Source organism: Thunnus thynnus, chromosome 20 (assembly GCF_963924715.1).
Source record: "Thunnus thynnus chromosome 20, fThuThy2.1, whole genome shotgun sequence".
Lineage (NCBI taxonomy): Eukaryota > Metazoa > Chordata > Actinopteri > Scombriformes > Scombridae > Thunnus > Thunnus thynnus.
The window spans coordinates 21,687,141-21,702,973 of NC_089536.1; the positions used below are offsets into that span (position 1 = coordinate 21,687,141).

The 15,833-nt window shown below is 38.7% G+C and overlaps 1 protein-coding gene across 1 annotated transcript in view; it reads left to right on the plus strand.

Annotated features, from left to right (window-relative positions):
- Positions 1–15,833, plus strand: part of pemt (phosphatidylethanolamine N-methyltransferase) — a 74,062-nt gene that overhangs the window by 25,245 nt on the left and 32,984 nt on the right. The window contains exon 3 of the mRNA XM_067576094.1: positions 6,282–6,397. Coding sequence (XP_067432195.1) covers positions 6,282–6,397 — 116 coding nt within the window. The remainder of the gene's footprint in view (positions 1–6,281; positions 6,398–15,833) is intronic.

Below are 15,833 nucleotides of genomic sequence, written 5' to 3' on the forward strand. Positions count from 1 at the left end.
AGGGAAACATGCATTATCTATATCAAATTTCATAGAAATCCATTATTGGTCAGGACACTTCACTCAAAACCACAAATGGGAACCTTATGGTGGCGCTAGAGAAAAAGTCCGGGGATCACCAAAGTCTCTAGGATATTTTGTCTTGCAACCATCAATGTCTTTACCAAATATTGTTCCAAAGTATATGTTGAGAATTTTAGCTCGAAATGTGAAAACTTTGACCTCCTGGTGCTGCTAGATGAAAAGTCAGTCACCAAAGGATTCATCCTCTGGGGACCATGAATATCTGTATCAAACTTAAAATCAATCCATACAAAAGTTGCTGAGACACAAATGTGAACCTCATGATGGTGCAAGAGGAAAAAGTCAGGGGATCACCAAAATTAATAGGGTCATCCTCTTGGAACTATACATATTTGAACAAAATTTCATGGCAATTTATCCAACAGCGGTTGAAATATTTCATAATGTACCACAGTGGTGGACTGGCGGACCAACTGACAGACTGACATTGCCTTCCCTTGAGCCACACTGATGGCGGGGCTAAAAATCACACTCTTACCTGTCCCCAGATTTTAAACCATTTGTCTAAATTAAGCCTGTTTCGTTGAAAGAGCATGTGCTCCCAGTACAGCTGCAGGTGACAAAATGTCCATAAAAATCCCCAGATGTCTAAATATTCAATCAGTGTTGTCTGAATTGAGAAGGATTTAATCAGGGTGTCTTGAGTGTGCATGTGATCCGTCTATGTTCTTGTTCTGTTTCTCCTCGTTACTCTGGGACAGCACACATCCACGCATTAATGCATGAATATTTGCCTGTGCATGTGTGTGCATTTGTGCCTCTGTGCAGGTTGTCCTCTATTAAACACAGCTGTACATTAATACAACGGAACAGCCACCAGCTGTTGTTCAGGCGATAGAAACACAGCACTAGCTGGAGACTCTCTCCCTGGAGGCTTTGAACTTACCTCAACTTCAAGGTACTCCAAAGTACCCTCTTCACACTATAGTATTACGTACTCTAGGTTGTACTTTAGGTTCTGTATTCTTATCGTGTGATGAGGCGGGAATGAGTTGGAGGGTACTTTTAGCTATATTTTCATGTTTGCTGCTTAGATGTTCTTCCATTAAGGAACATCAGACGTCAGAAGTCCCTCCCTCTCAGATGTCTTCCTAATGTCCTGACTTCAAACCCATTCAAGTGCCTGTATATCAGATTTAAGTGGGCTGATGGGGACGCAGGAGGAGCCTGTTACCTAAGCCTTGATTGAATTTGTCTTGGAGAGCTGCTAGTTCTGCCAAGCTGGCGCCACTCTCTGTACTCTTCTCTGCCTTCTGTTATTACCATGGCTTGATTGATGATTTGATAACGGCATCAGTAGTCTGTCTGCAGAACACCTGAGTATTTTTAGTGTACTCCATCACCCAGTGGAAGGTTGTAAATGATTGTGGGGGAGCTTGCAGTCCCATCGGTGCTTCAGAATAGAGCATACTGGCATAAATGGCCTGCTAATGTGGATGATGGTGGGTGCTTGGCATGTTTCCCAAAGGGTAATAAGCTGCGTTCATGGGTTTTGGATTATCATATGTTTTTCTCATAATAAACCTCTTGTAGGTGTGCAGTGTCAAAGATTTTGGGTTAGTTGCTTCTTCAATTAGGTACAGCTGCATGCACAGAATTAATCAAATGTTCCCACATCTGTTTAGTGAGTGTGTATTCATATGTGAGTCTGTGCTTTTGTATGCCACCCTTTGCCATTTCGTCTCTGCTCTACAGTGTATTCAAGCAGCAAATTCATCACATTCACCTTTCTGATTACCCATTCAGTGAAAAACTATCAATATGTTGCACTTTGAATCATCAGTATTTTGATTGGTTGGTTATGCTATAATCAGTCCTCCAGTTCTCATGTCATCCTCATTAAGATTTACTTTAATGCTGCTCACATGGATCTTGGGGAAAACACAAATCAAATTACACAATACTCCGTTTCAGAGTTCACCTTGACATGGATCCACACCTGAGCCAACTCTTTGATTTAAACCAAGGACAGTGCCATCTTCATCGGTCACAATATCTCTCTTGGCCTAATACATTTTATATTTCAAGCAGTTTCCTCTCCCTCCCCTAAATGAGTGGTGAGCACACAGTATATCTCTTCACAGAGTTTTTAGTTGGAGCAGCAGTTTTGTTGAGGGTACTTAAAAAGTTACATGATGTATCCTTTCTCTTGTTTGACATTACTCAATTCTTGTATTTCATCGCTGCCACATCTTTTCTCTGGATTGGATTTTCCATCAACTTTGCAAAAATCTACAATGGTGGGAAAAAAGCTGAAATGATTTGAGTTTCTACTCAATTAACTACTTGGAGTAGTGCCTGAAAGAGATACATACTTAGGCACACATTTTAAGCTTAAAACAATTTAAAGCGAAAAAACTAAATTTCTTACACAACATACTAGCAGCATGCCTTCATCAGAGACATTTATTGAGTGTGACCAGATAGCTGTCAACTAACTGATGCTGTTGTGTCGCCTAGCCCGCTAACTACCAGCCTACATATTTCATTAGAGAAAAAGGAGGATCTTATTAATTCGCCAAACTGTGGGGATATATTCCATACCGTCACAGCCCTACACGCCTCACATTAGTAGCCCCTCAGTGACTGTTTAAGGGTAACAAATAGTCACCACACACACCAACTTCAAGAAGTGATTGGCCAGGCATGTGGAGGTGTGAAAGTAAGCAAGGTTTCAATTTCTCTCTCAAGCTCTGTTTACTATTTCGGGCACTTTTCATGTGTACAACCCAGTGTGAAACTAAAAATGTCTTTCAGGAAACACTTGTCGGAAAATGAAAAAACACCAGGTTATTTGACTAAACAAGAAAGGAGGTATGTGTCCTATTATATTATGCCCCCCATTTAAAATGCTACTTGCCCACATTAAAATGTATTGTATCCTTTTATCAACACTGCATTCACACATCATTAACCGCAAAACTAATCCCTGCCATTATTGTTATTCTGTCTCTCTCCAGCTAGCTGTGGCCCAGTGTGTGCTACCGCTGTGCTACAGACCAAACTATATTGCAATCAACATTTCGATGTAACCATAAGTCTGACTCACAGAAGAGCTTAAACTGGGCTTTAATTACAATAATAGTTGTCCTCTCTTTGCATAGAGATAAGAGGTAGGAGGAGAGAGAGAGACATTGAGGAAGAAGCTGCTGGCAGCTCGTATGAGAAGACAGAGCGCTAGGGGTGCAAAGGATCTTCTAAAGGGAGAACAAAGATATAGGTATTTGGTCAATTATTGTAAAGATCCTAAGGGAGGTACAGCCCTTGTCCATAATAAATACCACAAACCACATAATGCAATAACCAAAGTATCATCTTAAACATGATCAAAAACAGTTTAACAGCCACAGTCTTAAATTTCTCTAGTCAAAGGTCCCTGATTGAAATCTAACTGAAAACTGAATGAAAGGCACACTCCTCATCCTCATCATCTACCTCTGACAACATTTGAACATGGAGCTGAACTGCCTAATGATAAAAGATTTTGCTGTGAACATTCTTTGAAAATGCATGTTCACCCTTTCCCATTGAGCTCAAAAACCTCTAAGAATGCAGTCTGAGTAGGTGTAATCTTGCAGTCAATAAAGCTCCATTTAAACACCAAGTTTGTTTCTTTTCTCACCACATCAAGTTTGTTTCTTCTCACCTTTATTCATTTTCCTTCTCTTTTATATGTTTCCTCTCCTGGACATAGAAAAGGTGTTTCCATGGCAACATTTTTGTCCTTTCTTGCTATGTTTTACAGTCATCTACGCACTTCCTCAGCCCACAGTCAGACAGTAATTCAGAGTGCAAGTTTGTTAGTCAGTCCATCAACAACTCTTTCAGTCAGTAATGCTGCTGACAGACAGGCTCACCATATAGACAGACAGTTCAGACACCTTTATGTTATATAACAGATAGGAGTTGAATCGTTTCTATTTCTGAGTGTGAAGTGCATCTTGGGAAATGCAACTGTTACCACTTAGGTACGATCTTTTGCTGTCAGTCCCTGTAGGATATCCATGGTTCAACATGAAGGACTGGAAACAATAACCAACAATACATTGCTGCCAGGAAAGCTTTTATGTACTTGATGTTTTTACTGTTGACTTTTTGTCTCCTGACTGGAAATAAAGGGAGTATACAAAGAAGAATGCATTATTTAGATATGGACAGATAATGCCCTCTGAACAGATCAGTTTTTTTCAATATAACTAGTAAAAAGTAACTATACATATCTTTTTTTTCCCTTTTCTGTCACCAAATGGACACAATTGGCCACAAACCTCACAGCAAAAATCGATGTGATGTCCATTGAGGATAAACATCCCTAAATCTTTTTAGAAACATGCAGGATGAAGCTTGACTGATGTACTACAGGTCTCACAGAAGCCTGGCACCTTGCGTGACTTGACAAGACAGGAAACTGATGAGCTGATGTTAGGGACTGTCTCAAAAGTGCAAGAAAACGGCCAAGAGGACTTCTCAGATATTTGTCAGTACCCTTGTCTTTTTTTCTACTTCAAATCAACTTTATTTTAATTTAGACCTCCTTATATTGCATTTGCACCTCCATAAAAAAGTTATTCTGATTCATCTATTATGGTCTTTTGGCAGTGACACATTTCAAACCAACTTTACTTTAATTTTGACCTTCTCATGTTTTATGCACAATCTCCAAAAAGAAAAAAAAAAAGTTGTGTCGAAACATATATCAGGGCCTGTTTTATGTCACATTTTTTGAGTCAAGAGTTTTCACATTTTTCATGGAAACTTCAAACCAACTTTACTTTCATCTGGACCTCCTCCAGTTAGTCTATATACATAACCTCCAGTTTTTCAAGAAAAGTCATGCAACATGGCCCAGTGCAATTCTGATTTACTTTATTATTCTTTATTATATGATTACTTAGGGTCCATGGTTAAAATATTGTTATTTTGTACATTTTGTTTTGCTGCTAAAATGAACTTAAGGTATACACTTGAAGAGCATAAATGGAAGTAGTCTAGAGACGATTTCCAACAATTTGCAGCAGGGTAAATTATAATGTTGCACTTTAAGATCGTATTTGGAAAGCAACTCAGACAAAACTAAATCTGGAAAAAGGGCAAGTCCATCAAAAAATATGCTGAAAATAAACATCAGTAAGCTAATAGTCATGAAGACACATTGCAATCAAGTGCTATGAGGGTTTTGGCCTTTTTTGGCCCTTGAAGTTCAGACAAAAACGACCACTAGAATGAACTTTCAGACTTTTAATCCACCTATCACTTAGCCATTCACTCAGTGACCACTGGGCAGCCAGTCTGTATTTGCATCCACTAGAATAGACTCTCAGTTGGCCAGTTTGTAAACCCTGTCCACGCTTAAGCTAGTTAGGCTCAGACAGGAAGCATCTTTTCCCATTTCACTCCCTTTTGTCTTTCTGTTTCTAATAAATGCTAACACAATAGAGCAATGCTTAAAATGATGAAGACATGAATGCACCAACTATTAAACTATTAAATACTAACTTCCCCCTAAAAGCTGAAGTAAGGAATGGATGGAGATGATTACAGACTTCAGTGGCAGAAAGAAAGAAGGCTTTGATAATGTTAAAGCTATGACTGTTGAGATTTCTTGAAATGTTGGGGTACATCGTTTCTGACATTTTCAAATAGTAAGATACTAACAGTAATGAATTGCTGAGTCACCTACTCTTCTGCCATTATGAGAAAAGCTTTTGAAAAACCTGCAATTAATTGTGCCAAGGTTTCAAAAATAATAGAACATTTTTAATCAAAGCATCAAGAAAAAACATCTTTTGAAGGTTAGTGTAAGCAGTAAAAAAATTAGCACACTGGCTCTTAAGTCATTGTGAATGCACTTAGCTCACTACAGGTAGTAGCGGCTACAACAAAATATCTTTAAATGTTTCATTTCATTTAAAAAAAACAAAACACCATGGCACACTTTATCATGAAGTGTTTCATTTGTAGGCTGCAAACCAATTTTTTCAGTCCATATATGGACTGAATCATTCCAACCCTGTTAGTAAAGTTAAACTTGTCACTCTTGTCCGTCTTTGATAAACCTTTTGTCTGCTGTGATTGTTTTATAGACTGTTTCATGACCTATTAAAATGACTACCCCATGTCAACCTCAGTAACTTAAGAGGATGGGACCGAGGGGGGAAACGCCATCATCTCATGTCCTCCTCTCTGTCATTTTTCAGGTGGCGAGATGGGAGCATCGTACGCGGAGACTCTCCAGGATCTTTGGTAGCCCTTACCTTGCCTGTTACTTCCTGGGCTTTCTCATCATTCTGCTAAACGTCTTTCGCAGCCACAGGTGAAGCGCAAAGTTTCCTCTTCATTCTCCTTAGAGGCATGGATCATTTTTTTTATTAGCATCAACATATAGTCTGATTAACTATACTATCTTTTAGCCATGTTGCTGGTGTAACTCTGGGGATGGAAATGTTGGTCAGTCCACCACTTTGGCCACTATGACAGTTTTGTTTTTTTAGTGAAATGTGTCACCAAATTTGGATGGATTGACACGAAATTTGGTGAAGATATCCATGATCTCATGAAATTTGTACTTGTCCAATACTTTAGTTTATGACTACCTACCTGTGAAACCAATGACATCCCCACTAGCCTCAGCTGTACTTTGTGTTGAGTGCTAGCTAGCAAATGTTTGTTAACTTGTTAAGCTACTATGGTAAATATGGTAAACATTATACCTGCGTTGTTAGCATTGACATTATAAGCATGTTAGCATCATTTAGCTCAAAGGTCTCCTCAAGGTGAGTTCAAACTGAATTTAGAGCAAATCTTAACCTCATGGCATTCACACAAATACAATCTCTGTCTTTTGCAGTCTGTGGTTATCTGCTCCACTGCACAGACATTACCCGTAGCTAGCTAGCAATGCACACATAGACAGTGTTTGTGTCCTTTTTCCTATTGTCTCTATGTAATTATGAAGTGGAGCCACACTCAAAGTCTTGAGATAAGCGTACATTTTTTCAACTTATGCAGATGCATTTTAGTACTCAATATGCTTCACCCAGCGATAATTTGTGTCTATTTCTGTCATTCCATTGACTTAATTTGCAAATATTACTCCAATAAAATTAGTTTCACATTTAGTCTGAATGCATTTCCTCTTGCAGTAGTGGTATTGTTAGTGCTAGTATTTCCTCAAAATTCACACCACATTTCCCAACAACTGTGTTTCTTCCTGTACCTCTTGTCTTCACGTCGTTGTTTGTCTCATTTATATTTTCTTACCTGAAGAGGGCAAATGTGTCATTATTATTGAGTAACTGCCACCAGCGAGACATTGACCTGCCTTAAGCTGAAATTATACTTTCTGCATCCGCAAGTGCATCAGGGTCCACTAGGGTCTGTGTGAGCTAAATTTCAGAAGGTGTATGTGTAGGCTCTGTGGCTCTGTGTAAACATCTGCATACCTCCAATTTGTTGTGTCTGTGTGGCCACTATGCTGTCGTCCTGTTGATGCCAATCTACTGTGTGGAACGCGTCCTCCAAGTGGACTCCAGAGAGTAGTATAAGCAGAATTACTATGCGTATGTGGTGTCTAAAGCTGTCTGTGTTTGCGTCTGCTCAGGAGTATATATGTGGCTTTATAAAACTTTTTTTCTGAACTACCCAGTTTCATTTCACCAAAATACTACATCAAGTGCAGCACCTTTGATAAAGTGTTATATAAACATTATTTTAGTTTCCACCATGCAGACCTTTCTCTCTTTCCATTCACTCTCTTATGTTCTCTGTTGCCTATTTACTTGCACTTTCTCCTCTTCTATCTTCCACCTCTGTGTCCTCTTTTCTCTTCTTCCTCCCATCCTTATCTGTGCCCACGCTCCTGTATGTGCCAGTGCCGCCCCACGCCTGCCATCATAAAATACCCAGTGGAAGTACACTCTCCCACACCGCCCACTATGGATCAGAATGGTGACAAAGCACCCTCAACAAAACCGCACATATGCAGTGTGCCAGTGCAAGATTTGTTTTTTTTCCTCCAAAGGATGTCTGTGATGTCTGTTGCTCGGCAACAATGCTTGTGGAACAAGCTGTTAAATTGTCTTGCCAGTTTTCTTTTGTGCTTCTAAAGATAGTGTTTATCAACACACAGTACCACATAAGAAACTAAAAATAACTCCTGTACTACATAACAATTCATTCACTCAGATGTGCTAACAAAGTAAGATGTGAGTGAGGTGAATAATGGCTACAATGATCAAGTGTTCATCTTGGACTTACTCACATGTAGATCACTCTTTGAAATAACCTGAATTATATTTGAAATAATTTACTGTGCTACATTGTCATGACTAAGAAATTCAATTAATTGCTTGGATGATGATGTGTCACTTTGCTTTGTATACTGGTGGAACATGCTTTCTACAGCCCCTTTCATTTTCAACAGAATTAAAGGGGTACTCCACTGATTTTATACGTAACTGTCACTTTAATAGTCACAGTCATGTGAGTATGACCATGGAATCAGAAATTACAAGACATGGGCGTTTACCAGTGAGCTGAGTTAGTCTGATAAAAACAGCCTATTGGTTGCATTATGGGAAATGTAGGATTTTTGATGTGTGACCTTCACCAGGGACTAATATTCCCGAAAGATATCTAGACCTTTGCTGCATTGATTTTGATCATTCTTTTTTTAATCCGTCTCTCATGAGAGCCCCATCTTTATGGAAGTGCAATAATAATATGCCTGAATAAACTTTTAATTTACTGTGGTATTTCTCTGATGGCAATGTTGGTCTGTCAGTCAGTCATTTGGGCCACCACTTTGGTCCAAACTCAACAACTATTGAACTACAGACATTCATGGTTCCTAGAGTATGATTTTGGTTATCCTCTGACTTGTCTTCTAGTGCCTTCAGCAGGTCAAAGTTTTCACTTATTCTGTGAAATATCTCAATATCTAATAGATGGATTGGCACAAAATTTGGCACAGAAATTCATGGTTCTCAGAAGCTTTCCGAAACCTTTGATGATCCCCTGATGTTTTCTTTTGTGCCACCATGAGGTTGACCATTGTGGTTTTGTGTGAAATATCTCAACAGCTATTGGTTGGATTGGTGTCAAATTTGGCTCAGAAATTCATGCTCCCCTAGGGAAGAACTGTAACCACTTTGGTGATCCCCTAACTTCCCATCTAGTGCCAGCATGAGGTCAAAAGTTCAGTTTGTCCGACACTTTGGTTCATGTCCATATACATGCAAATCATGTCAAATCAAATCAGCCTCAGCTGAACTTAGTGTTTAGTGCTAATTAGCATGTTTGCATGCCAAAACGCTTAATTAACATGGTACACAATAAACATTTTTTCAATTTCAATTCAATTTTATTTATATAGCACTAAATCACAACAGAAGTTATCTCAGGGCACTTTTCACATAGAGCAGGTCTAGACCACACTCTTTAATTTAGAGAGACCCAACATTCCCTCATGAGCAAGCATTTGGCGACAGCAGCAAGGAAAAACTTCCCTTTAATGGGAAGAAATCTCAAGCAGAACTGGGCTTTATACATTTGTGCTAGCATAAAAGTAGAAGGTACAGTTGCTCATTGAAAATGCACTGATGTAAAATAAGTAAAATAAGTGCTCAAAAAGTTAAATGAGGCTCTTCATATCATTTACGTAGTGGTTTCACAAATTCTATGATGGTGACAAAGATTCTACAAAGATGTACTCTGTGAAGTAACAATATTACTGATCAAAAATTCTCCAAAATGTGCAGTTTTACAAAGTAAGCTGTTACTGCTGTTGCTGGTGTTTTGACAGGCTATTTTCCAAACAGCCTTCCCACAATCAGTCATTACTATATTCATTCAATATTTTCTTTTAGGTGCTAAAAAAATGACAGCTCACACACATTCATGTCTACTATCAGTTCCTTGTTATGAGTTATTGTGATTGAAGACTGGGTCATCGAGCACGTAACACGTGCAACTGTAATAACTACAATTATTTTCAAATGGATAGTCAGCAGTGCCATACAAGCAGAGAATGAATAATACCCACAGCACAGTAGTAGATTGAAATGTTGCTCTCACGCATACTGTGTAATAATGAAATGCTACTGATAGTTGCAAATCTGGATGAGCCATGTCATTTCAGTTGGTGATTAGAAAGGTAATTGGGTAGGCACATTGTTACAAATGGATAGGACTGATTATTTCTAGTGTTTTGCTTAGTGCCACCTCAGCAGAGTGGATGCTGGGCAGCATGAAACATGATTGATCTCCCTACTCTTCAGTCCACTCTGCTACCCAGTGGCAGTTTGATTAGCTGTAAATAAAAAATGTAAGTAAAACCAAGGGCTTCTGCTGCTTTGCGATGATGGAAAGAAAAATATAGATGTGGTATGTGCATGTTGGATTGCCATACTGCTAACGTCTACATCAAAATACCTTGTTCAGGCAGCCAGTTAAATCTTGGCATTGCACTGGGGAAAAATTGCAGTCGTCAATATAGTGTTCAGGCTTAGTCTATTTATTTCTCAAAAACTTACTCATTGTAAAAAGGAGCAATTGATAAGGACTTCACAGCCCCACAGCACAACATAACTATATTTCAGGGAGTTGATGGGGTTCATAGCTTCCAAAATTTACTCTCTGGACAATTACTTGTTTGTAAAGAAAATCTCTTCAGGCGTAAAAGATTCCAAAAACAATTTAATAAAATTATGCAAGTAGCAACTGTAGACATCATTTTAACTCCAGTTTTACTGCTACATGCACAATGACCTTAAGTTTAGGAAAGGTCATTAGACCCATTTTTATACGTTTTTACAGTCAAGGATCGGTACTTGCACTGAGCTTTAAGCAACTGCTTCCAAATGGTTCTTAATGGGCGCATATGGTTTTCCACAAGACAGCACGACATGGTAAAAGTCTACTTACCTTTATGACATGTTGGAAGCATGCTGCGTCCTGCAACATGCATTAAGAGCTTTTTGTCCACAGCTCTTATAACAGCTCACTATGACATTTTAATCTTTTACTTTTTCTCCCTGTGATCTGTAAAATGGATCCACTGGACCAAATAAAAACAAATATGCCTCTATCTCCTCCAAATTTGCAACATGCATGCTGCAATCTGCAACATGAGATGGACTGTTCATTTTGAAAACAAACACCAATTCACCAACCTACAGACATACTGACTGACTGACCAGCAGAGTAATTCTCTTACAGCTTCATTATCATGCTGCTAAATCATCTGCCTAATTGACTTCTGCGCTGACTGATTCACTGGTGTGCTGATTAGCCAACTGACAGCTGCAGCTTTAGAAAAGCTCTAGGGGCTTTTACAAGTCAATTTTTTTATTAACTCACTGTGTTTAATAGGCACTCTTGGTATTAACAGGAAGCTTAATGAGATGGGAGGTTTGGGATTCACACATTTAGAAGTATTAAATGTAAAAATATTACACCTCCATCCCCTCTGTGTTTATGCTCAGGAAATGTTCAAAGTTAAAAAAAGATTATACCACAACCCAAATTTAGAAATATGATCAATGTTTTTTAACAGACTCACAAATATTCCTCCTTCCTTCCATTCTTTTAATCTAGTGTAGTGTGACATTTGAAGAACTTGTTATTAAATAAAACATACAGCATAAACTTTTACCTGCTCCCTTTTATCTACAGTGGAAATTATTACATTTAAAGATTGCTTGGAAGATAGTGTTTCTTCTAAAATATAATCACTTGTTATTGTACAAACAAGACCAAGAGTATAAAGCCATGCTAGCAGCTCTGTGAGGCTGTACTTAGGAGTGCTTTGGGCTAAATGCTAATATCAAGATGCTAACAATATCTTAGGGAATATTTTTTTGAAGAATGGTGTTCATTCCTCCAGAAGAGTTCCAGAGACTTGTAGAATCAATGCCAAGGCTGAGGAACACCATTCTTCAAAAAGATATTCCCCCATTTGGTGTTTTGATGATGGTGGTGGAGAGTGCTGTCTAGCACGTCAGTCCAAAATCTCCCATGGGTGTTCAATTGGGTTGAGATCTGGTAACTGTGAAGGCCATAGCATATGATTCACATTATTTTAATACTCATCAAACCATTCAGTGACCCCTCACACCCTGTGAATTGGGGCACCGCCATCCTGGAAGAGACCACTCCCATCAGGATAGAAATGTTTCATCATAGGATAAAGGTGATGACTCAGAACAACTTTGTATGGATTAGCAGTGACCCTTCCCTCTAAGGCTATAAGTGGACCCAAACCATGCCAGCAAAATGCCCCCACAGCATAACAGAGCCACCAGATCCCCTCACTGTAGGGCTCAAGCATTCAGACCTGGACCAGTTTTTCGTTTTATTTGTCACCCATCTGTATCTCAATCTGGACCAAAGTGGTGGACCTACCAACCAACCGACCGACTAAAATAAAAATAAGAGAAGTTTGGAAAGAATCACACACACTGTGATATATTAGTCATATGTTGTTAAATATGTGATTTTTGCTTACAAAAAATGACTAAATGGTTTATTTAGTTTAGTGTACATCTCTAGAAGAGCCATGCCATCACTGCTACATGAGTGTGTGTGCCTGCAAATGTGTGTACGGTACTGTAAATAGCACTGAGTTATGGTTCCAGAGAATTCAGGGCAGATGAGTCAAAGAGTAAATAGTTCTCTGAATTAAGATAATTCAGTGAAGTTTTGATAGTTAAAATAAAATACTACAGAAGAACAGAAGTTGGTTATGTAATTTCACTGATTAATGAATAACAGTTAAATTACTGTTTGTGTTGATGAAAGGTTAAATTTATCCCACTTTTTTATATTGCATTGACGCAGTGTGTTAAGGACTCTAGCAAGCCAGGAACATGCTAGCACTCCTCAGTCAGAAACAGTTCTCCAGACTTCTTTTTTATTTTCTCTGCACTGTGTTGTAATCATTTGATTCAATAAAGAATGACTAAAGAGAAGAAAAAAAAGGTCTTCAAGCAAGCCAGCTTGATGACTGTTAGGCAGCAAGTTTATTAGCTCTGGTACAATAACTTTATACACTTTATCCAAAACACATATTTGTACCCTTGCCTCCTGTCTTATACTTAAACTGTAATTATTCAAACCATGCCTCTTTTGAGGAGCAGTTTATGCTCCAACAGTGGATGGTAAATAAAAATGGGAGGTGCAAATACAGCCACTACAGTGCAAGAACTTCATCTGGTTTGGACTCTCCAGCTCTCTGTACCATCATAGGTCTAGAACACTTGCTTTTGGTCACCGGTGCAAATTTGCTTGTTGAAGTTCATCAAGGTTTCCATGAAGGATTCTTGCAGATTAACTGCCATGGAAATGAAATTACTTAGCTGCTAAATTTTGCCATTTTAAACGCTGGTGTGACTAAACCCTTAGACACTGTGAGGTGTCCTTCTACCTACAAGAAATGGTCATGATTAAAGCTGTATGCATAGGGAATCACTAGTTTTTAAAGGGGAACCACAGCCCAGTTCAGAAATGTCTGAAGGATTTGGGTTTGTTGCTCAGATCACTGGAGAAGGTCTCATTTGATCCAGGTGATTGGAATATGAAATATGTAACTGGGCAGAAATATATGTTAAAGAACCTATAAGGTTTTGACAATACACTTTACATTTTGTGTATTTCAAATGTGTCAGTACTAGAAAGGATATTTTAGGCATCTGTATTTGTCAGACTGTATTAAAAAGAAATATACACGTGTACTGTGTTGGCAGTGAGAGCAGGATGATTGTAATTTCTGCGTCAGAGATGAATGTAGGTCAAGATGTATGCAGCAGTTATTGTACTGTGTTGAAATGTCTGAAATGAAGATGTGTGCACATGTGTGTGTTTGTTGGCCCTTGACTTGAGCACTTGAGCATTTCCAAACCAAAACACCTTGAACCCTTAATGGCTTGTAATCCTGCCAGATTTAAATCAAGTCTGTCTACGTCTCTCTGCTGCAGGTGTAAATGTATCACGTTTTAACTTTGCTACATTTTCTTTAGTCAGTGGAAGAGAGAAAGAGCATATAAATGCAAGGCTAAAGTTTTCTAATGAAGAAGTAGTGCCATTTAGCTTTTTATTAGGTAGGCTGAAGACAGAGGGAACAAGAACAGGAAAACTGAGACTTTGTCAAGGATATGCAGAAAATAACGGGAACATATGACCCATATAGCAATGGGATGGGGCAGCTGAATGCCAGATATTGCAACATTTTAATGTATTTACCATGTGAATGAGATGGAGAGAATTTTAGACTTTACGACTGAGATTGCAGATAAAGCTGTAATTATGTGAAGTCACCAGCCTTGCTGCTCATGCTTTTTCCTTTTCTAAGCTCTGATGTAAAGCAGCTCATTGTGAAAGGGACTCACTGAACCTTCCCTCACTGACCTTCATATACCAAAAGCAAGTTTTTTTGTATTTCTAGACAATGCAGAGTGTGCTCCATCAGCAGTGACTTGGTGTTACAGTACATCCAACAGTCAGTCCCCACTAACCCCTTGCCTATATCTCCATCCCCCAAACCTCCTTTTCTATCTCTTTTCCAATCGAAATCCCAGCAGTATATCTTGTTTAGCCACCTTACTTAACAGATAACCCAGCAGTCACTCTTTGTGTCTGATGTGGCGGAAAAACAAGCCGCATCACATTACACTTCCTGCTTCCTTTGACAAAGGGAGAACACCATAAGACTCGCAGCATGTGAAACCTAGTTTTGATTCGGGAGCCATTTTTGTCTGCTGGAATTACATTGCATTTAGACGACAACCCACAGGTGTGCTAAGGCATACACACTGACACACACAAACAGAGAAAAACTGCATCTACCAGCACCTGTGTGTGTTCCATTATAATGTGCAGTGTTAGGAACCCTGTCATCACTATAGAAGCCAAACTTTTGAACTCTTTGGCCCAGTGACATTTAGAGGCTGCGGGGCATGGCCTTGACATAATTTACAAAACCATGAAATGCAAAATGAAGAGCATAAAGGGGGCCAAACATAAATGGGGAATAACCAGTATTATTAATCTTAAAGCTGCACTGTGCAAAGGGAAGAATTTACATTTTGAGGACTTCTTTATCCACAATGCCTAAAAAGACTGTAATGTAAAAGAAACAAAACATCTAATACAATCTGCAAAACAAACTAATTTTTAAGGTTGGTTCATAACAGCTTATTCAGAAATGTATGCAACTTCATTTGGGCAAATAGATGGAATCTATGGGGTCTCAATTAGTGGGAGAATTAGTCTCACACTATTTTTTTGGCGTGAATGTGGGAATCACTTGGTATTTTTACATAAGAAATTATACATATTGAAGGGTTAACTAAATGTTTGTACATCAAGTTCATTATAGAATACTTTTACACAGTGACTTGTGTGTATCAAGCCTCATTCCTTCAACCCAAATGCAAATTATTGCATTTTAAGTTGTTTTCCTTCACTTCACTTATCCCATATACGTATCAATGGAGCAATAATTGTGCAATTTTTGTCAATGTCAGAAGCATAAAAAACCATTAATTTAGCTTCTGAAAGGATGTTTGGAAGCATGGATGTGAGATTACCTCTCAGTGCCATCTTGTCATTTACTGCCAGAAATCCAAATTTGGTCAAAGCAGAAGAAGCTGGTGTAGAGCTGGAGTTTTTCCGAGGCGTTGGTGTTATGGCAGTGTTGTAAGCAGCAGTGCTTCTGGAGGGAAACACTTTGAAATCTATGTGTTTCAATAGAA